Raw genomic sequence first — 22,117 nt, 5'->3', positions numbered from 1 at the left:
TGTCTATTTCTCCATTATATCTCTCAAGTAGGAGAGAGAATTTGAGAAAAGCAATAATATTCAAATTCAGTCTAATATTCCCTTAAATGTGAGACTTAATACTTATAATATGTGTTTAAAGTTATATAGACTAGTTGCTTGCTTAGTTTTTATTAAAAAGTGGTAAAAAAAAGTGGTATTTACTGTCTTTAAAAATATAACCTATAACTTGTGATGGAATGTGTGTCCCGTGCATTAGTCTGGAGTTGATAGCAGTGTCTAGTCAGACGGTGGTGTAATTATTAGCCCCATGTTGAAATGTCTCCTCACACAGTACTCTGGGTTCTGGAGGACAGAATGTAAACACTGGTGGATTGTGGGTCGTTCCAGTCGGACTTGGGTGTTGTGGAACATTCCTCTCTTCACGGGGCTTTGGATCTGATAACTTGTTATGTAACCAGAACGTTCAATTGCAGTTCCGCCCTAAAGATGCATTTTATTTTAATTTTTCGGTACTTATCAGGATCTTTTTGGCCCTCTCGGCTTGCCATACCTGTGTCTGATACACCTCCATTCTGACAGTACTAGTGATTGGGATTCATCAAATTAAACATTTTTGAGAGTTAAAATATATAAAAGATTATAGAATGTTAGTTGTTAGTTTTTTTCTATGTATAATATTTTTTTTATTGTCTCTGCTTTTAACTAAATATGTCATCAAGTAAAAACTAGGGAGCAAAACCGTTTGCATGCTTTATTTTTATTGCCATTTGTTATTATTTTTATATAAATAAGACATTCTGTGTATTATGTTTGTCTTTTTTTTTTATCTTTTTACTTATTTTTGACTATAAAAAACAGAAAATCTGTGCTTATGATTTAGTCTGAAAGCACTTTTTCCTAAACATCCGTTCAGTCTGCATTCAGCAGCGTGAGTGTTTGTCCTAGCAGGAGAAAGGGGCTCAGCGGGCTTTCCTGCTGACCTCCTTGTGCCAGCTTTCCCCCCTTATAAAAAGTCTCATTTTGTTTCCATGGAATTTGATTTTAGTAGCAAGTTGAAAAATGAGCACACTGTGTTCCATCGACATGTAACCCTCATTACTGTTGTTTTCATTTCTGAGATGCAACTTCTGTAAATTAATAAGACTATAAACTTGTAAAATATAGATTTAACTTAAGAGAATTTGACTCGTTAACCTTCTGTTGGGGTCGTAATGCCGTCACATTAATGTGGGAAAAAAAAAGTCTTCATAATCAGACATTGAGAGAAAAGAGTATTTCAGTAAATTACATAAAAGTAACAGTTAATAATGAGAAATAACATTTTAAACAGTGTGATCCACTGAGAAAGAATATCTGATAAAACTAACAATGTATTTGTTAGAAGAGGCAGTACAATCTACAATCCAGTCATTTTAATGTTGGGAGAAAAAAGTTTTTCTTAAATTTATACTTTATACTGAAATAATTTATCAACGCTTTTAAGCCAATTATGTAAAGCATCAATTCAAATGGGGGCGTGGCCTTTTCACATCCACCCCTCAGCTCCTCATTGTCCTCACTGAGCATTGTCTCAACATCTTTGTCCCATCATGTTTACGTTTTCAGGAAGAGAAACTTGGTGACGTCATGTGGCGACAGTTAGGGGCCGAAAAATGTGGCCTTAAATGGATCCATTGAAACAAATTGGTCACATGATCAGATCCTACTTCCACCGTTTGACTTGTTTTGGCAGCAACTGCCTGAAAATGTGTTTTCCTAATATTGAAAACTTCTCGATTGAATCACTTGTTTTTATTCATCTATATTTAGTGCACTCTAATGTATTTCTCCACACATATTTACTAACGGATTCCTAAGAATTGCACGAGATGCAGCATTCCCAACCAAACCCTCAAATGGACTCCTATAGCATGTGACGGTGGAGAGAGGGCAGCCGGCCTCCCCCTCGCCTCTCCTTGAGCTGAGACGCAGGCGTGAAAAGATAACATCCTCCCCTGCGGTGGCCCACCAGAGGAATCTGTTAAGTTGAACCCACTCCTCGGTGGGCAGACAGGGGCTGCTTAGTGTTTGGAATGCCCCTCCAGCAGTTGCATCAACAAGTAGACAGAAGCAGGCTCTAATCCCAACCCTGTGATTAAAGCCACCGTCTTAGAGCAGTGGAAGGAAAACATCTCAGATTAGGGACTTTTTGCCATTAAATTCTTATTAGTTGTAGTTTTTATGTTGATTTTGTTAGTACAGTACTATTATCATGCATTTGATGACTGATCTATTTGGTGTAAATGATGGCTTACACCCTGATTCATTATTAGAATATTCCATCTTGGTCTCCTTGAGAGTTTCTCAGGCGGGAGGTTCTATATCATCTGTCCTTTTCAAGGCGTGGGCAGTCCCTGATCACATTTTAATATTTGAGGAATGTGTGTCTTTTGTTTTCAGTCCTCCGTCACCCTGCAGGTGGATGGTGTGCGGTCAGATGTGTGTGTGTGTGTTTAGCTTCCTCAGGCTGTGCAGTTGTGTGTGGGAGGGGCCATCCCCTCCGTCTGGTTGGGAGTTCACTCCAGTCGGAGCAGTCTTGGTTGAGTTTGAGAAGGAATAACTCCCAAGTTTCCATGAGCATAAGGATGAGTCCATAACTTCTGCATTTTTCTGGAATCTAAACCGGATTAGTTAGGAAAACTCTGCACTTTGACAATGCAAGGAAGGTCCAGCAAAACTCCAAAGAAGGAGCTGGTGATTGAGAGTCCACAGCAGTACAAGAAGTTGGCTGCTGCTGAGGTTGAGGTGGACCCGGCGCCACAGGTGTTGGTAAGTCATTTGGAGTTGCGCTTTAAGTAATAATTCACAAGAATATAATTGTTTTGACATAATTGTTCCAATCTGTTCCAACGTCTGTCAGCGTGCGGTGTGTGGATTAAAGAACCTGGACTAAAACAGGTGTCATGTGAGCTCCTGCCTTTCTTCATCCTTGCCAACTCACATTAAAAAAAGTGCAGCGCTAGCACCAGCTCAAAGGAATGTTGAACTTTACCAGCTCTTTAGTACCTGCATGGCAGAAGCCCTTGGTGTGTTCAGTTTTATTTGAAAGACTCATAAAACATTTTATTTGGCTCCAAAGTCAAGCAGAAGAAGTAAAGAGGTTTTTGTTCAGGGATGTCGGGGTCCAGTGCCTGGGGCTCCATTGAATCACCTGAACAATCATTGGCAGGAGATTAACTGTATCAGGCAGACGAGAGGAGTACACTGCCCTGTTGTTTCAGGCTGCATGACGCTGCAGTGATTGGAGCTAAAACAGCTGCCGGAGAGAGACTGGGAGAGATGTCTTCATGCTCCTTCGTTTGATGCCTTTTCCAGAGACCGTCGGTCTGTTTGTTCACTTGAGTGAAACTAAAAATACAGACTCCTTTCTATTATCCAGTATGTCTTTATAGACTATTTAAAAAAACACCAAATATATGCAGAGTTGCAATATTTTCTGAAGATTGAAAGTAGTTTGAGGAATAATTGTATTTTATTAAGATATTCATGTTGAACTCAGCAAGTCTGTATATGTGTTGTGTTACACAACATTTCATAGAGTAGCAGGGGGCAATTCCAGGTCTTAAGGGGTGGACAGCTGATTACCTGAATCTTGAGGTGAGTATTTGTAAGAGGTTGATGATACCAAACATATCGCGATACATGTGTCACAATACAATACATATCCCAATATATTCCAAGACATTAACAGAGACAATAGTTCTTTTTTTTTTTAAAGATTCAGACCTAGAAAAAATTATACATGTGTGAAGATACAATACATATCGTGATATATTCCTAGACAACACCAGAGACAATAGTTTACTTTTTTTTTAACATTTGGACCTAGGAAAAAACAATACATGTATCACGATACAGTACATATGCCAATATATTCTAAGACTGTACACAAAAGTTCACTATTTTTTTTCAAAGTTTCAGACCTAGAAAAAAGGATATATGTGTCACGATACAATACATATCGTGATATATTCCTAGAGAACACCAGAGACAATAGTTTACTTTTTTTAACATTTGGGCCTAGGAATAAACAATACATGTGTCAAGATACATTACAAATCTTAATATATTCTAAGACTGTACACAATAGTTTACTGTTTCTTTTAAAGATTTGGACCTAGTAAGAACGATAAATGTGTCACGATATATTACATATCGCGATATATTCCAAGACTGTACCAGAGACAATACTTCACTGTTTTTTTTTTTTTTAAGATTCGGACCTAATCTTTATCTAAATAATATTACTTATTTCGCTTGAATAAACTGGTAAAGTACATTTTATTTAATTATCAGAAAATTAAGTGTCTGCATAGTCTCACTCGTTCTGACATGAGCCAAGAACCACAGAATTTCGTGTTTTTATACAGCACCAGTACCAATTTGGCACAGATTTATTGTTTGATGTGCATTTTTCGTTAAAACTAATGTCTCATTTCACTGTGTTGAAACATCAACAATGAGGCTCACTGGTTCACATCTAACACAAGATGGTTCTTGTGAGATCTTTTAATTGTTTTGCTGTAAAAGGTCTGGTGCGGTTTCCTGCCAACTAGCTTTTGAGAGTTTTGGTGGAACACAAAAGTAAGACGCTGAACTGCATGTTTGCATGTAAATTATTAATTAAATACCATCTTGGCAGCATTTTAAATTGATAAAAGTGAAATGAAGTGTTGCAATATTTCACTGAATCGATATTTTCTTACACCCCTATGTGGATCAGGTGCGTCCAACCAGTTAGAATATAGCAGAGGTCGGTATGTCGATGCCCCACCCACTGGAATAGACTGACCAATAGGAGTTTTAATGACGTCCCCTTGTGCAGACTACTACATGTGCAGCTCTTGTTGGATAAAAATGTTTGAGTACGGCAATTTTCTTTGGTCTACCAACAATAACAGTCACAACAGCCTGAATTACATGACTATTCAAATTTAGGAGCAGGTCGACTGACTGTGGTTACCTCTGCGAGCTCAGATCAGGCTCTTTCTGATACATATGTACAATCTGAGTCAGTGCTGACTGCTTTGTGTGGTTGACCACTTTGAGCCACGGAATAAACAATGGGGATGAACTTGCAGGAGAAGAAAAAAATAGCCCAGGAATTTTTTATTGGTGGGAAAAGGGCAGGGTAACTGTAGAGGAGGGTTAAACGTTTGGTTTGTGAGAGCTTCATCAGGATGGTTTCTCTCATTGGGTTTGCTGATTTCGATAACTCAGGTGTCTAAGCTTCTATCATGACAGCTCCTGGTTATTGCTTAATTTTATAGACCCTCTCGGATCTTGGACGTTCCCTGTTTTTTAAAATTATGATTATGCTGTTTTTAGCTATTTTTTTTAAAAAAACTTGTCATTTTCTAGGACATTAATCTTGGAGTTGTGGGCGGGACCATTATCGCAGAGTAACTCCGCCCTCCTTCCCCTCCTCGTTGCCAAGAGCTCAGAGCAGTGAGCTTGTGGCCATTCCAGTGTATTTTCTACATCACATAAAAGCACTATTTTAAACAGTATTTTTTTTTCCCTGCTCCTGATTCACAACAATTCCAATAAGAAATACCGTATTTTCCGGAGTATACGTTGCACTTTTCTGAGAAAAATCTGACGTTTCAGAACAAATCCGCCATGTCACGTGTAGCTAAATAAATAAGTAAATAAATAAAAACAAGAATATTAATCTTTTGATCTGCATAAAAAAAATATTTAAGTTTAAGAGGAAAACAATCAGATTCTCTGCCATGTTTGTTTTGGACAACACTTCTTCCACCACTGTCAGTAGCAAATTGTTGGATCCCTCTGGCGGTTGTTAGAGGAAATAACTTCTAAAGTACAACTGGTGTTTAGTGGAAAAATAACAAATATATGAGCCTATTTATGTAAAAAAATAAACAAATAAATCACTCCTGAGTATAAGTCGCACCCCTAGCTAAACCATGAAAAAAAACTGCAACTTATACTCCGGAAAATACGGTGCTCAGAAATGCAATTATAGGCTTTGAAATAAAAAAATACACAATTTTCTTCAGAGCAAATTATTTTGCCTGATAAACCTTTATTTTCTAGACCTAAGAAGCTTTATGCATTACACATGTCTTATCTTCCTAAATGGCTTATAAATCAGAGGATGCATCAGCCTCTGCCTTTCACAAGTTGCATTTGAAACGTTATGTGAGTCATAGATAAAGCCAGGACAAGACATAGCAGCCCCATCTTTTTGTGTGTTTTAGGAAGTCACACTTGCCTCCGCTGTGTTTAAGGATGTTGATTTATCCCCCACTCCCACTCTGAGATCATGCAGGTCTTATCAGTCACAGATGTGGAGGCGATGAGCTTGCTCTGCTGTCAAACCACTGCTGTTTTTCAGCTTGTTACACATGGGGCTGGGTATCACCGCCAAATTCCTAGATAAATTCTATTCAGATTTACAAGTTTATTATGATAAATGCATGAAGTGTTGTTGATTATGAAACAGTTTTTTTAAAGAAGGAGTTTTACTTATGGAATTTTATTAATGAAAATTAATTCTTACTTACTTAATAAATAAATCAAGTTAGCCTTAAAAAATCTTGTTGTAAACATGATCCATGTTGTATCTTGTTTGTCAAGATTGATCGAAACCACATTTTAAAATCAGCTTAAAAACAATTAATGACAGATCAAACTATCTCTAAAAAGGCAAAAATATTCAATTTATGAAATCAGTGCAAATATATAATTTTTCAGGAAAATCAAACACTTTTCAAAAATGTTTTTCTTGCCCTAAATAGCCAGTTATGTAAAAAAAAATAAAAGTTTCTCATAATATTTTTTTCAAATCCTGTTGAAGTCCATACAAATTCAGCTGAGATTATGTGGATTTAAATAGAGTCAATAGTATTGTTTTTTGCAATGCCCAGTTCTTCTACTCACTCTTTAGCAATATATTTAATGCATGTGAAGGTTTTTAGGACCATGTGTGTTTATTCATCACAAAAGGATACATTTTACAAAACCTCTGCTGCAGAAGTGGTTTATTTGCTCTGGACCAATAAGGCTCCCACTGTTTTGTCTCGATACTTTTTATTGTGTTTACTCGATTTTCTGAAAACCTGCTGGATTTTTATTTGTAAAGCGTGCGGCACACATTTTCCGTTAAATAGGTATTTCTACTTGAAGTCTTATTAATTTGTTAGTGTATCTTCATAAGTATTTTGTGCCTCCCAATCTCTTAGTGTTTAACAGATGAGGTCATCTGTCGATATTATTCACTTGGACAATGGGTGCATAAATGTAAGTTTACAGGTTATATCTAGTGTGATTTCTTGCATCTCGTTAAAGCATTTCCACTTTACTCATTACCAAATGTTTGAGTCCCAGTTGAAATATAAAATGTAGCGAAGTGACAATCTTAAACCCAGCTTTTGCTTCATTTCTTTTATTAATTGCTTATTTCCGATATGAAATGAGCATAAGTCATTCCAATAACTGTGTTTCTTTCACTTCCAGGTAAAACCAAAGGTGATTGAACCGCTGGACTATGAAAATGTGCTGGTGCAGAGGAAGACGCAGATTCTCAGCGATGTCCTCAGAGACATGCTGCAGTTCCCCCTTGAGGACTTTGAGGTAAATGCATCATATTTTTAAATACAGATTTCTTTCATGAACGTTTGATCTGCTTCCGAGTTCGTTTCCTTGGGAAGTCTTTCCTACGCGTGTGAAAGGCTTTCCGACACTCGGAACGCAGAACCGGATTAGGATTGAGGTACTGGTACCCTAACCCAGTACTGGTTCTGCGTCCAGTACCGGTCCAGTACCAGGTTAGGGTACCAGTGCCAGGTTAGGATTAGGGTAATAGTCCAGTACTGGTACCAGATGCAGAACCAGTATTGGATTAGGGTACCGGTACTGGACCAGTACCAATATCCTAACCTTTACCTGGAACAGGTACAGTATCGGTCCACATGAATGACTGAATGAATGAAATGGTTTATTTCAAGCAATCAGGTCATAATACATAACATATCACTTAATGAATCCCAAGTAGATCGCTTGAAAGGGAGTGGAAGGAAGCGAATTTATATAATCCCACCCGACTCGACCATACCATTTTTCTCTACATGAATTATCAATATCCGGTTCTGGACTTAATATCAAATATTACTAGATTCAGACTATTTAGGATCATTAATATCATTGATGTAATCAAGTTTCGCTGGGGCTAGCTTTGCCAGTATGTCGGCTAACGCGGTTTTGAGCTCTGCCAAATCAGGTTTTTCTTCGGTGCCATGTTCAACTCTCCTCGTAACATGTGTTGAGATGTGTCACATCTTAATGGTTGGGGACCCTGATTAGTAAATACATTTTTTCCCTGTCTATGGCCCGGTACCAGGCGGCCCTCAGACTGTTACCGGTTTGTAACCCGGAGGCTGCGGACCCCTGATTTAATGGGAACATCCAACCCTTCAAAAAACGTCGAGTTGGGTACACCCAAAATGTCAAAAAGTGACACGTTGGAGGCCTGAACCGTATGTCCAAATATGGCGAGTTGGGAGAGAGAATGCGTTGTCATGTCATAAGTTGCTTCCAGCCAGACCTTCTGAAAGTATCCAGAGAAGTGCTGGAGAGGAGCAGTTGTTGGAGTTAATGAAGCAGCTTGAAAGCTCGACTCACTTTAGTAAACTAATGTGGTCAAACTAGGAAGCTACTTTCCTTGATGCAATGCTTTTGCTGTTTTTCAAAAAAATAAATGTTGATTGCTTTGGCAAGGAACCACTTCCATTTTTTACAAATGTTGTGAAGTTTTCCGCAATAAATATAAAAAGTTGTGTGAATTTGAGAATATTCATTTGTGTAAACTCACAAAAGTCTTACCAAATGGACAGTTCTTACAGCCACTACATTTTAGAAGAGTGAAGCAGTGTTGATGACCAATCTAGAATTTTAGGATTTTCACACAGCTATGTAAAATAAAGGACTTTGATTAAACAGATCCATTTATTAACCAGATAATCAATAAAACCCCTAATGTACCCATAAAAAGCTAATCTAACATCAGTATTTACTCAGTGATGTGAGTGTTTTACTTTATATTTGTTTAGCTTCCACAGTCTTTCCTTTGGCTCAGGTGTGGCCACTGTTGTGATTTCTGGGTGGGGTCGTTCACAGTGGATTTGCTTTTGTTTATATCTTCCAGCCACACGTTTTTTCGTGCTGGGAGAGTTCAGGGGGCCAGCTCATTCTTTCTGTTATGTTGTGAAAGAGCGACTGTTATCTCTGACCACACTACTCAGGATGTTCACTCTCTCACACTTTACACGCTTCTGCGGATGGAAAATCTGAAATGGAGATCGGGGCTTAGTGCTGGCACTCCAGAAACACAGAGCTCCTCGAAGGGCGTCCTTCCCAAGAGCAACAATGAGATCTCATCTCCATCTGTGCTTTAGAAGCCGTACTGTTGACCTGGGCACCGTTGAAAAGATATTTCCAAATATCTGTTCCGTCCTCCATGAAACAAATCGCATTTCTGAATCCCCCACACTTATCTCAAAGAGTTTAAACCAGAAAACGGTTACAAACCCAACAATCTTTTGTCTGCATTTTGACATTCCTAAATCCAGGAGATTCCACTGTAAACATTTATAATTCCTCTGCTCCAAAGACTGGTTTTTATGTTTAATAAAGTTTTACAACGTTTCAATGACAGTTAGTAGAGAGACTATGAAAATAGCAGATGCTATGAATAGTGCTGTTTGAAAAGCCCAACAGCTGGGAGTTAAGTAACAGCATGGCAGCCTCGACTTTGTCGATGCAGCCTGCTGTCATTAATGCAACACGCCAGCGTTGCTCACAACGGCGCCTTGTCGGGGGCCGACAGGTGACGCTGACGAAACCAAAACACACTTGGTTGAACTTAACATCTGTTTCTGTCTTTGAGACTTTTGTTCAGGCAAGTTTGTAATCTGCGGTGATAAGTCTGTGATTGGCCCCACAAGACATCCTCTGTCTGTTTTGTTTAAATCCGGTTATTGTCTGTCTCCTGGAATGAGAAACCTGACCTTATATTTACCAAGTGGTTCATTTTATATCCCGTGGAGGTTTTTTTTATTTTGGTAATTGGACTTATAATTCTATTACATTCATTAAACCAACTCCAAAAAACAATTACAATATTTTTTTATATTTGACACTTTGTATAAACTGGCAAAAGCTAGTAGAGGTATTGCAGTCAATCTGCCCTAGAGAAAAAATGCAATAAAAAAACTTTACATTTCTGGTGGAAACTTTTAAATAATATTGCAACTAAACTAAATGAGTCAAGTAGATGGTTCCTTGTTTTCAAAAGGAAAAAAAAAAGATTTCCTAACAGAGCAAAATATAATAACAAGACACTTGCAAACTTGCCATTCCTCTCTTAAAAACAGGCCCTTTTAGAATTAAATCCAACATTTTCTTTAAATAAATATCAGCCAATGGGGTTAGAAAAAGGGTCTTACCAAAAACTCTTATTTAAAAAAAAACATTCTAGTCACCCATAAATGTTTTCTCAACCCAAGATTATTTTACTTTGAAAAACTGTCCCGATTTTCTTGCAAGACAGGAAATAAGACGTTTTTTTTCTTTTTCTAAGATTCAGTTTTTGCACCATAGGGGTTGAAAAAAGGGAATAATCCACTTCCATCATACCGTATGCTCTGCATCCACCTCGCTTTCACCAACCAACCCTTATGTCCTCCTTCAACCTCCTTCCATCTTCCTTCTTCATCTGTCATGGAACCTTTCCATCCTTTCTCCTCCTTTTTTTTCTTGCAGATGCAAATAGAATCCAAGAAACATCTAATATTTAAAATTGTTTAAATACAAGGATCCAAAATTGAAGACTATATCCTCCTGAGAACCAGCCCATTAATTCATGACCTCTCTAGACTCAATTTTTTTTTATCTTCCTAAGACACCAAACTTCTCATTTTTCCACCCAAACACATGAGATATCAATGGAACTGGAGGATGTTCTTATTTAAGCAGATTGGATCTTAGATGACAACTTTAAATGAGTCTAAAGACACAATCTAAGATCAAATGTCTCCTGCAGAATTACCTAATTAAAAAGGCTTATAAGCCAACAGGCCTTGTTATGTCCATCTATATTCATGTCAATGGAAAGAAGCCAAGGTTTTCAAGCTAAAATGTTGTTAAAGTCCAATGTCAAAAGTCAAAGCCCACTCTAATCTGAGATTCTCTCGGGCCCACACAGTCGTTCTCTGTGAGGACTTCTAGCCCGATTCAATTCTTCCTGTTGCCCTTTTTCCTGGATCTTTATTACTGCTGTACTGTGTTTATTTCTGCTCACTGGATTGTAAAGATTATAATTTCCCCTCCAGGAAGCCCTGCAGGCTAACAGGAAGGAAAACTCCAAGCTCACAATCAAGAGCTCTGTGTGGATTTGGTGTTGGCTGACACAGACCGATCCTTGTCCACAAAGTTCTCAGTTTTAATGTTTGGATTTTTAATTATCAATGGTTCGTGGAGTGAATTCGTATTTTATCAACTCTATTTTTATTGGGATTAATGGTTTTTAGTCAGCATTCGAAGATGCTGGAGTAAATTAAAAAAGCAGACAAAAAGTCACGTTTTTGCTTCCATTTACAGTAAACTGGATTTCTCGTTGAGATACTGTAATAGTAATTCTGTCTCAGCAGCCCACAAAACAAATATAGCTCTCACAGCTGATGACTCTACAAAACCACACTGATATCTTTAGGACAAAGTCAGCTGAACGTTTCACTGAATGGATGCATTTGTCTTCCTTTTTTCCTCAAAGGGATCATGGGTGGTCCAATGCACCATTTCAATTTATAATCAGCGTAAGACAAAAAAGAAAAAACCCTGCCTTTGTCAAAGTACACTGAGTGCCACATTGTACATCTGAATATATAAAATACCGTTTTTACCTTAAAGTTTTGCTCCCACATTATTTTTTCCACTGTTATCTACTTTGTTTGCTGTAACTCCTCAATTAAACTGTTTTTTCTTTTGTTTTATGTTATAGATTTCAACTATCAGGCGCCAGGGGAGAACCTTGTACCCAACAGTGCCTGAAAATGCTGAGGAGGAAGCACAGAGTCTGTTTGTCCAAGAGGTTGGTGGATTTTAAAGGCCCTGAAACGTGTTCTGCTTATCAGCTTCTTGGGTTCAGGCAGAAACTCTGACGTCAGACAGAAGGAATATGAGGCAGGGAGCATTTATATTTTACAACAATGGAAAGGACAGATATCTACCATAAACAGCTGTTCAGCCAGCCAATAGCTTCTATTCTCTCATATAATTTTACTCTCAATAACAGCATTTTTTTAATGAAAGTGTTAAAATTATTAAATGAATACAACTTAAGGATTGTCAGACAAACCCGGCATCTTTTCCACCCGATTTCTCATTATCACTAGCATTAGATTTAAATTTCTTTGTTTTCACCAAGTATAGGAATGTGTTTGTTAGATAAAAAAGGTTAGTTTGTTTGGTATTTTAGTATTGTTTTTATTATGTTGAGTGTCTATTACAGCTGGTTATTAAGACCAAAACTTTTAAATATATTTGATTTTAACTCCCACATTCATGATTTTTTTTTTCATTTACGATTCTTCAGAATTTGATTTAGTTATTGATTCATTAAAAAATAAGGAATTCTCTCATTAAAATGGACAAAACTGCTTTTTTTTCTTTGGCCAGAGATAAAAACACTGAAACAGATTCATGGATTTTAGGAGTCCATATTTGAATAATTAAAGAGATGGTTGATTTGATTGAACGTTTTTTTTTTAAAACGAGTCCTAGATAAGACAAAAAAAATGGCATCAGTATTTCTTAATAATATCAATTTTGGCTTGATTTACTTGGTTCTACCTCTTTTTGTCAGTTCTAGATCTTAAGCCTGTCAGGTATGCCATTATTCTGTTCTGCTCTACTTCTCGCCAGTCTTTTTACAAACCTAAAACTTCATTTATGCAGAACGTGTCAGGTGTTTCTCTAGTGTGACTTCATTTTCAAATTAGAACCATTACCTCAGACTTGTTGATCAAACCATCTCTGAAAGACAAACTGAAAGCCATGATTGAGCTGTGATCTGGTCCTAAAGAAACTAAGACATAGGCAGAGGCTCCTATGACTTAATCACGACTGCTTTGGTCATATCAGTTTCGGATTCGCTCTGCTGTTCACGTTGAGTTTGAACTCTGCAGGAGCATTTCTTGTAAAGGACGTGGATTTCTGCTGAACTGATACCAGTGAGCAGCTCCTGTCACTTGATCTAACGATGAGCAGATGTCTCCTTTCTAAGTAAAGCGGTATAGTGATACGCTCCCTTCCAAGGAGTGGTGAAAACAAAGCATGAATCAACACTCCTTTTTTCTGTTTTCTAAGATGCTGCATAACGTTTGTGTGTGAGGGATTTTATTTTTTTTATCTGGAGGCTTTTTGAACTTCTGTTTTCCGTGCACAGAAAAAAGGTGTTGGCCGACATCTTACCCAGGGGAGTTTGAGGGCGTTGGGTACCGTTAGCTCCGGACAAGAGCTGCTAGGAGTGATGTTGCCTTTGAAGAGTTCTGCTCAACATTCTTCCCTGTTTTTGAGAACAGAAGTTTGCTTTTAGGACACCTGCAGGGTTTGGCTCTTTTGCTTGTCAATGAGTCCAACTTTTCAAAAGAAAGAATTCAACAAGTATGTCTCCCTTATGTAGCAGTTGGCCCGGTGGTAGGTAATTCTAGATCTGGAAGGCCGCTCTCCTGCTTCTTTAACCTCAGCTTGCCTCCAGCTTCTGGTTGTCTGAACACACCTCATCCAGGTACCAACAGCAGGCAGTGTTATTTGAAAAACAAGTGAGAGAATGGCTGGTTTTAAAGGAATTTAAAATGCAATTTTTTTCCTTTAAGGCCCACTCTGGTAAAAATTGTGTTTTTAACTGTTTAACTTGCGTTTTCTCATGATAGAGGACAACGAAAATTAAGCTTAAAATTTTATTTCTGAGTATTTTTTTTTTTTTCAAATTGTGAAAGCGGAACAGGTGAAAAAACTGTTACTGCTACAAGTGGCGGGGCACAAGCTCCATTCAAATGTACCTACTTGCAGACAAATAAGTATCTTCATTTTTGTCATTCGAGATGAAAACTGTATGGCTAAATAGCTCGAAAATATCGCTATTTTTGCCTGAGGTTGTGAGGGGCTGTAAGCTAGTGGGAGAACGTATAAACAGATGGATGATGGGAAATTGGAGGCAAATTTCTAATGAACTCTGCAGAAAACTACACGATTTTTAATTTCTACTTCAAATTACATAATCGTACTTATAAGAGCACTGGAAACTAGGGGCATCTATTGGCAAGAGTCGAACAATACAAATACATATCCCAAAATGTGTCTCAAGATATGATAAATGTTGCAGTGTATCCCAAGACCAGTCCAATTTTTCACTTTTTGGCGGCTTCACTCGTTCTTATCTGAGCCGCTATGAAGCACAGAAATCTGCACTTTTACATGATACTGGCAGCTAAGCCTGCCACGATTAATCGAAGACTTTGAACACTTTACATTTTTCCAAATATGCCTAAACACAGCAAAAATTCTGCTGCTTTGTCTCCTCAGTGCATTAAAACCTACAAGTCTAACTGGCATGTCGTCAACTACAAATATGAGGATTATTCTGGAGATTTCCGCCAACTTCCTAGGTAAGTCAGTCTTTGTATTGTGTTTGCTTTGAAATTCACTCACTTATATTATTATTATATTCAACTAAAATGGCTCCATAAATTAATTACGAGAAAACACATCCTACAAACGAGCCTCATTTCCGCACAAAAGAGCATTTCCCTTCTTTAAAGCATTGTGTGTGTTCCGACTGCAGCCGGTGAGGAAATCACCGTCATTGTCCTGAAGTTGTATCATCAGCTCAAGCCTCTTCCCTGAAGTGCACCTATTTTACTAGAATCAGAACCGGTAATGTCTTTCACAGAACAACTGCGGCCAAATTTTTCTAAACCTCAGCGGAAGTGAAAACAATGCAACATGACGCAGATTGGCTGACAAACGCTTCAAATTAATTTCTGGTAAATAGATTATTAGGTTTTGCTAATGCCCATTTTCCTGCTGGCAGCCTGCAGGTTAGGCAGTAACTGGAAGTGCTGACTGTCAACACTTGTCCCATTCAGGAAGGCAGAAGTTTTCATTCAATCTGCTCTGTGTTTCTCATACTATCACACTAACCCGGTTCTATTTTACAGCAAAGTATCCCGGCCGGATAAACTGGCTGTCCATGTGTTTGAAGTGGATGAGGATGTCGATAAAGATGAGGTGAGTTTTTTTAATAAACCCGTATTTCCTAATAACCAGTGGCGTACGGTCAGGGCCTGCAAAGCCTTCAGTGAAGGCCTAAAATTATCAGAAAAATGTATCTAAATCACAGAGAGTAGTTTTTGGTATATTTAATTTGTCTAAAATATATTTTAGATCATTCCAACTGTTCTGTTTGTTTTTTCCCTACGCTCCGGCTGTGCTGGTGTCAGACTTTGTTTCAAACCAATCAGATTTTGGTCCTCACTTGTTGCTAAGTTCATGAAAGTCTGCCTTATGCTCATACAGTCAGCGCTTCTGTCCTCACTTCTGGTCTCCGCGGTGGCTTTCCATAAAAAACATTGCTGATTAATCATAGCCATATATAGGTTAAATGCATTTATGTTAATTTCACCAATCAGAATTTGAGTTTGAATCTATGAAGCTTCTTGAGGGCGGAAGATGACAGATTTGATGGTCAAATCTTGCGCTATCAAAAGCTAACTTCTTCTATAATTTGCAGAAGCTGCACTTGACTCTTGTTTGAAGCACTTACTGTTTTGCAGATAACAATAGAAGAAGACTGAGAAGTTGATTTAATTGCTGATTTATTGCCATTCTTAAGATGGACTTTTCCGGAAAAATTGAACATCATCAGAAAAGGATGACCAACCCCAGAGCTAGTGAGCCTGTCTGCAGGGAAAAAGTATTATTGCTTCTATGTTTGTTGCTGTTATCACAGTGGAAGGAGACTTGCAATTAGGGAGTTTTTGTTTACACTACGTGCAATTTAGTGAATTCTGTCAATATAAATGCTCCAATTATAATAAAATTACTCCATAAAATAATATTCATACATGACAGGATGGTGTTAGAAATATAAAATAGTTAATACTAACAAGGATGGTTTTTGAGGAGGAAAACTGAAGGCTCAGCTCTGAAATGCATGGACTGCCACTGCTATTAACAGAAGACTGGGAGGGTTTTTAAAAGCAAAAATGTAGGTGACATAGTTTAAAACCTAAATTCTACATTTCATAAATAAAAACATCAGTGACAACACCATTGGATCTGGAAATCATACATGATCGTGGAATTTTGGCAGTGAAAAAAAAGTCTGTCAGTGCACCGAAAAGCACAAGTACGGTACAGTTAAAATAGAAAAAAAAACTTTCTTTTCTTTATTCCTTAAGAATTTATTTAACTCATATTTTCTCTAGTTCAACACAAAAAAAGATATATGGACTTACAATAATATATATATTTTTTAAATGGTCTGGAAAACTGTTCAATTGATGAGATGATGGCTGTATCCACCTTTTATATTTGAATCTAAAGCAAATTTGCTTAAAGCTAAAATTCATGAGCTGCAAGTTAAAAATGAAAATCAAAATTTAAAAAGTGATTCAGTTTAATGGATTTGTTATTAATTAGTGCCATAATTTTATATTCCGCCATCAAAAAAATAATTTTTTTAAATGTTTAAATGCTCTAGTAGGATTGCAGAAAACATTTTTTTTAAGTTTTAGCTTCTGTGTTTTCATAATTTATCTCTTTGAAATAAAAGGCTGCTTTTGTCCTTTAGTTTGTTTTAACTACATGAATTCCTGGAGGGTCTTAAAAAGTCTTAAAAGCCTTGAATTTGAAACTTTGTGAATAAGGCCTTAAAAGCATTTAAAAAGTATTAAAATGTGATATCTTGGTCTTAAGAACTGTGCCGTTTAAAACTTTTTCCAAGTGGCTTTTTTGGTCAAAAGTTTATTTTTTTTAATCACAATTAAGTGAGTGAAGTTTCACTGCACCTAATGTGAGAAATCAAGTAATGATTAATGATAATTACTGAAATTTGAACCGTAATGCATTACATTACTTCTTTACTGATAAGTAATTGTTGTAAAATTTAAAGATTTTGTTTTTTTTTTCGTCCATAGGGGGGAAATTATAATAATTTTTCATATGCAACGTCTTAAAAAGTCTCAAATTTAACTAGAAGAAATGTGTAGGAACCCTGAATTAGGTTTGCCTTTTGTTTTACAGTAAACTCTTAAAGCTCCATTTGCTCCTTTTCATATTTTCCTCTAAAAAGGTCTGACAGAATGGGTGTGGAGCCTCTCAGAGGTTGAATGAGCATTTGCTTTTCTTGGACGCGGCCTGTAGGAATCTCATAAGTCCGCTGACAAACACTCAGGTTTGGTGGGAGTGATCGGAACAGCCCAGCAGCTGCTGAAACTAATGTTATCTGGAATCCTGCAAGGTCACACAGAAGATTCATTAGGATGATTGCATCCTGCTATCTTTGCAAATGGGAAACTGCACCTCCTATTGGCAACAAGTCATGCTTAAAAACAACAAGAGTGATAAATAATAGAGAATTAGCCTTTTTTGTTGTTATTATTAAAACAATACCTAATCATTTTTAATTTTATTAATTTTTTTTCACTTTATTGTAAGGAAAGAGATGGGATCTGTTACTTTTCTGCTTCTGCACTCAGAACCGCTGAAGTCTGTCCAAACAGAATTCCAGGTGCTTTTTAAGTCACTCCTCATCCTCCACGCTGAAAGCATTAAACTCCCTGCCAACACTTTTAAAATCCCCTTTTGCTTTATTACTGAGAAGAGTAACTCTGGAGTCGACATCTTGAAAGAGCGCTCAGAGTGAAAATGTCAAAACGGTTCATCTGTGGACCCAAACCAGGACTGGACTGTGGCTCATTAATCTTCTCATTGGTTTGATTTGTCTGACCCTGGATGGGTCACAGCAGTTTGGTCATATGGCAGAGGCACCACCTCATGCTGCTCACACTCTGAGCGTGGAGTCAGATGATCAGTATTTATGTGGAATTGCTGCTCAGAGGGCAGAGATGTTTGTTTAGAGGTTCTGGTTTATTTTATGTTCTTCTGCCTGCTTGTTTGGACTGAGTCGGTTCGGCGCAGCGTCCAGCTCTGCGTTGCATCAAAGCAGAATATCAAAGGCTGCACAGCAAAGCTGCTGAAACTGACACAGGATGCTCTGTTGCTAAAGTCTCTTTCCTTTGATAGTGATTAGTCTGCAATAAATATGTTTTACAGCCTCCGAAATGCATAAATGTGCTTTTTCACTATCTCTTTATTATGTTTGAGTATTTAAAAAAGTTCATATGATTTTTTTTAAATGACTTGAGCTGGTTCTTTTGCTTGTTGCAGGATTCAGCCTCTTTAGGATCTCAGAAAGGAGGGATTTCCAAACACGGCTGGCTGTACAAGGGGAACGTGAACAGTGCCATCAGCGTGACCATGAGGGTGAGAAAAGCGAGAGCTGAAAAGCTCCAGACACTTCTGTTTGTCTTAGATATTTGAAAAAAAAATTAAAATACTCATATTTTCACAATGAAAAAATAAACACATTTGTGCAATTTCCAGATTTCAAACAAGAATCTTCCATTTTATGTTTAAATTAGATATGTCGACTATGTTGATTTCGCTCTTAATTTTTTTTCCCTTACTGTGAAAAAAACATATAAAATATGTTGATGGTTTCACAACATAATAATTCAATTTTAAATCTTAAAAGTGTAGTTTGCGGTATGGCATTTTTTTATTTCATTTTTATTCAATAAAAAGAAAAACACGCAATACAACCTTGAGTTGTAAACTCAAATAAATGAAAAGGGGCCAGAAAGGCAAAAACTTACATTGTCTGCTCTTTTAACCAAATCAATAAATCAAACGGTAAGAAAGAAAAACACAAAAACTTCATAACATAACATAAGCTTTAAAGACAGAAGTGTTAGAACATTTGGCCGTATAGGAACAGCTGCAATGGAGATTCCTTTGCAGATTTAACTTTCTAACTCTTTGGAAGAATTCCCAAGGTGTGTTTTTTTTTATTTATTTATTTTTTGGGGCAATTTGTGTTTTGTTCTTTTATGAGGTCAGACACCGAAGACCCAAACATTTCTGCCTCTGTTTCTCTTTTCCAGTCGTTCAAGAGGAGGTATTTCCACCTAACCCAACTGGGAGACGGCTCTTATAATTTAAACTTCTACAAGGACGAGAAGATCTCCAAAGAACCCAAAGGCACCATTTTCCTGGACTCCTGCATGGGAGTAGTTTATGTGAGTGCCAGTTATATATTTACAGTTACATTTCAAGTGAAAACCCAATGATTCATAACATTTTTTTAAACTTTAGTACATAGCAGAGTCCTTATTAATGTGATTTCAAAGTAAATCGCTACTTTACTGTCTCACAATAGGCAATTATATCTGACTTCTGTTATACTTTATTGTACTCTCTTTGTAATACCTGCAGAAATAGAATTTAAAATCAGAATTGACAGATGTTTAGCAGAGAATTCAATTCATTAAGTAAATTAATTAATTTAATGTAATTAATTAAAAAAGTAAATAAAACATAATCAATATAAATAAAGTTTAACATAAAATACAACAGGGGTTTATACTCAATAAATCCCTGTTGTGAAATCTGCCCAACACAAGAAGCTCTCAGCCCGCATCTGTTGGACAGGACAAGTTAAAAAGAAAAAAAAAATTAAGGTTGCTAGGTAATGACAAGTAAAGTAACTGAATAACTTAATGCAAAATTAATTAAGAGAAATCTTAAAGTGACTGACCACAAATGAGAAAAATAACTTTTAATCTGTCATCCCCTTCTTCTTTTACTGCTTTGAACTATTTTATTTCAAGTAGATAATACAAGAGGTACTGAATTTGTTATGAATAAAATATTAAATAGAAGATAATTAGTAATGTCTTATATTACTTTGTAAGCCACAAAGTAATATGTAACTGTAATAAATGTATTTTTAATTAGCTTTCCCCAACAATCCTGCCAGTGCAAATCCACCAAATCTGCAATTAATTGGAAATGAAATTACCATAAAGGACCTGATGATTTTGAAAAAATGCATTTTAACAAAAGCTTTTTTCTCTAGATGTTTTTGTTTTGGTCTGGGTTAAAAGAGCTGTCAAAACAAGTGGAGTGATGGACTCCATCAGGGTGGAACATGAGCTTTCTCCATCTCAAGGTCGTGTTTTTCTGCTGATGCTGTAGAGCCAGGTGAACGCTGAGGTTTCACATCGGAGCTCTTTCCTCTGACCTCTCAATCGATGCGCACATCGGCCTGTTAAATGCATTCTCATCTCTCTATCTTTGCACTGAAAGACTGCAATGTTTTTTATCATATACTACAAAGTGTGTGGGGGGGGGTCAATTTTTGAGTAAATTTTGACAAATATTAAGAAATGATCAATTTAAGCTTCTTTAAGCATTGCATAAATAACAAAAGTAATATTTTTCCATTAAATCTTGAGCCCAAAATTGCCCCATTTCTTTTTATTTTTTATTTTTTTGAGGTGTTTGTGCAAATTTTGGTGAGTTTTTCTGTATGTGGCGAGGGTCAAACTTTTGCTCAAAGATGCTGACATTTTTCTGTATGCAAAAACAATATGATCCTTCCAGTCTGTGACTTCTACTTACCATCATAATATTTGTCCGATTGGATCCTTTGCAGTTGAAATTTAAATTTTAATGAAATTTAACCTTCTACACCAAAAAAAAAAAAATGAGTTAGTCCTTGGTTACTTTATGCACTATTTTAAAAAAGTACAATTCTAAAACTAATTATCACGCTGGTTGGCATTTACTTTGATCTGTTTTATGACTGTTAAAAAAATATATAAACACAATTTATCAATCCATACAAAACACTTTCCAACATTCCAGTTTGCTTTTTCAATTTGGCATAATTTTCTTCTAAAAGAACCTCCTTTACTTGAATTATAGTTTTCTCTAATCTGCTGCCTCAATACTGTTTACGTGTAATTGCACCAAATGGAAACTCCTTTCTGGAATTCACTTTTCTCTTCTTGTTTTCAGCACTTTATAAATACTTTTAAAGACTTTCCATTCTCTTTGTCTGGGGAGAAGTTCAGCTTTTGTGTTTAGCAAAGTAAAACAAGTCCTCCTCCTCATGGTGGTGATGAGTGAGTGTGTTTTTCAAGGCAGCGATTTCATTTTTTTCTTGTAAACGGTCCTCCTGCATGTTTCCTCAGCCAGCAGACAGATAGTTGCTCTGCCTCCCGATCACTCCCAAACCACAGAAGAAAAACACAGAATAACAATCCACCATTTACAACATTAATGTGACGACCTCCCCATTTCACTTTCTTCTTATGAATTAAAATCTACAGTAAGGATGGAGGTAGAGGCCACAGCTGTGGGAATGTTTACAGTCTGATATTAGAAAACTTTTCAGATGAAAAACTGTTTGATATTAAAAAAACAGATTTTAATATATTTCCTGTTCTTTGAAGTTTGTTGTTCCAGTTTATTGACTCATTCTGTCAAAATGATCTTTTCCTCTGCAGAACAACAAGGTTCGGAGGTTTGCGTTCGAGCTGAAGATGCAGGACAAGAGCACCTACCTGCTGGCTGCAGACGGCGAAGCCGAGATGGAGGACTGGATGAACGTACTCAACAAAATCCTGCACACCAGCTTTGAAATCGCCATGCAGGACAAAAGAAATGGAGACGTCCATGATGGTGTGTGTGTATTTCGTATAATGTTTAAAGATATTTCACCTTTAATATAAATGTGTTTTTTATCTGGGGAAATGATGGCCAAAATAATCCAATCTCTCTTTAAAAAGTTTTGTTTTTACTAATTATGTCCTAAACTTCAAGGACGTGATTGTTTTTCTTCCAAAATTTATATGCACCTAGTACCTGGTGAAAATACATTTTTGGCCTAAAAATTAATAATAAAAAATAATAAAAAAAATCCACTAATGAAACCAAAACACAT

General features: G+C 36.8%; 1 protein-coding gene across 1 annotated transcript in view; it reads left to right on the top strand.

Moving 5' to 3' along the window:
- zmp:0000001200 (dedicator of cytokinesis protein 9) overlaps window positions 1-22,117 on the top strand; it is a 63,593-nt gene that overhangs the window by 4,700 nt on the left and 36,776 nt on the right. The window contains exons 2-8 of the mRNA XM_024286711.2: window positions 7,504-7,620; window positions 12,044-12,133; window positions 14,629-14,711; window positions 15,264-15,333; window positions 18,496-18,591; window positions 19,272-19,406; window positions 21,681-21,855. Coding sequence (XP_024142479.1) covers window positions 7,504-7,620; window positions 12,044-12,133; window positions 14,629-14,711; window positions 15,264-15,333; window positions 18,496-18,591; window positions 19,272-19,406; window positions 21,681-21,855 — 766 coding nt within the window. The remainder of the gene's footprint in view (window positions 1-7,503; window positions 7,621-12,043; window positions 12,134-14,628; window positions 14,712-15,263; window positions 15,334-18,495; window positions 18,592-19,271; window positions 19,407-21,680; window positions 21,856-22,117) is intronic.

Source organism: Oryzias melastigma, linkage group LG21 (genome assembly GCF_002922805.2).
Source record: "Oryzias melastigma strain HK-1 linkage group LG21, ASM292280v2, whole genome shotgun sequence".
NCBI lineage: Eukaryota > Metazoa > Chordata > Actinopteri > Beloniformes > Adrianichthyidae > Oryzias > Oryzias melastigma.
This window is presented reverse-complemented; position numbering and strand designations above follow the sequence as displayed.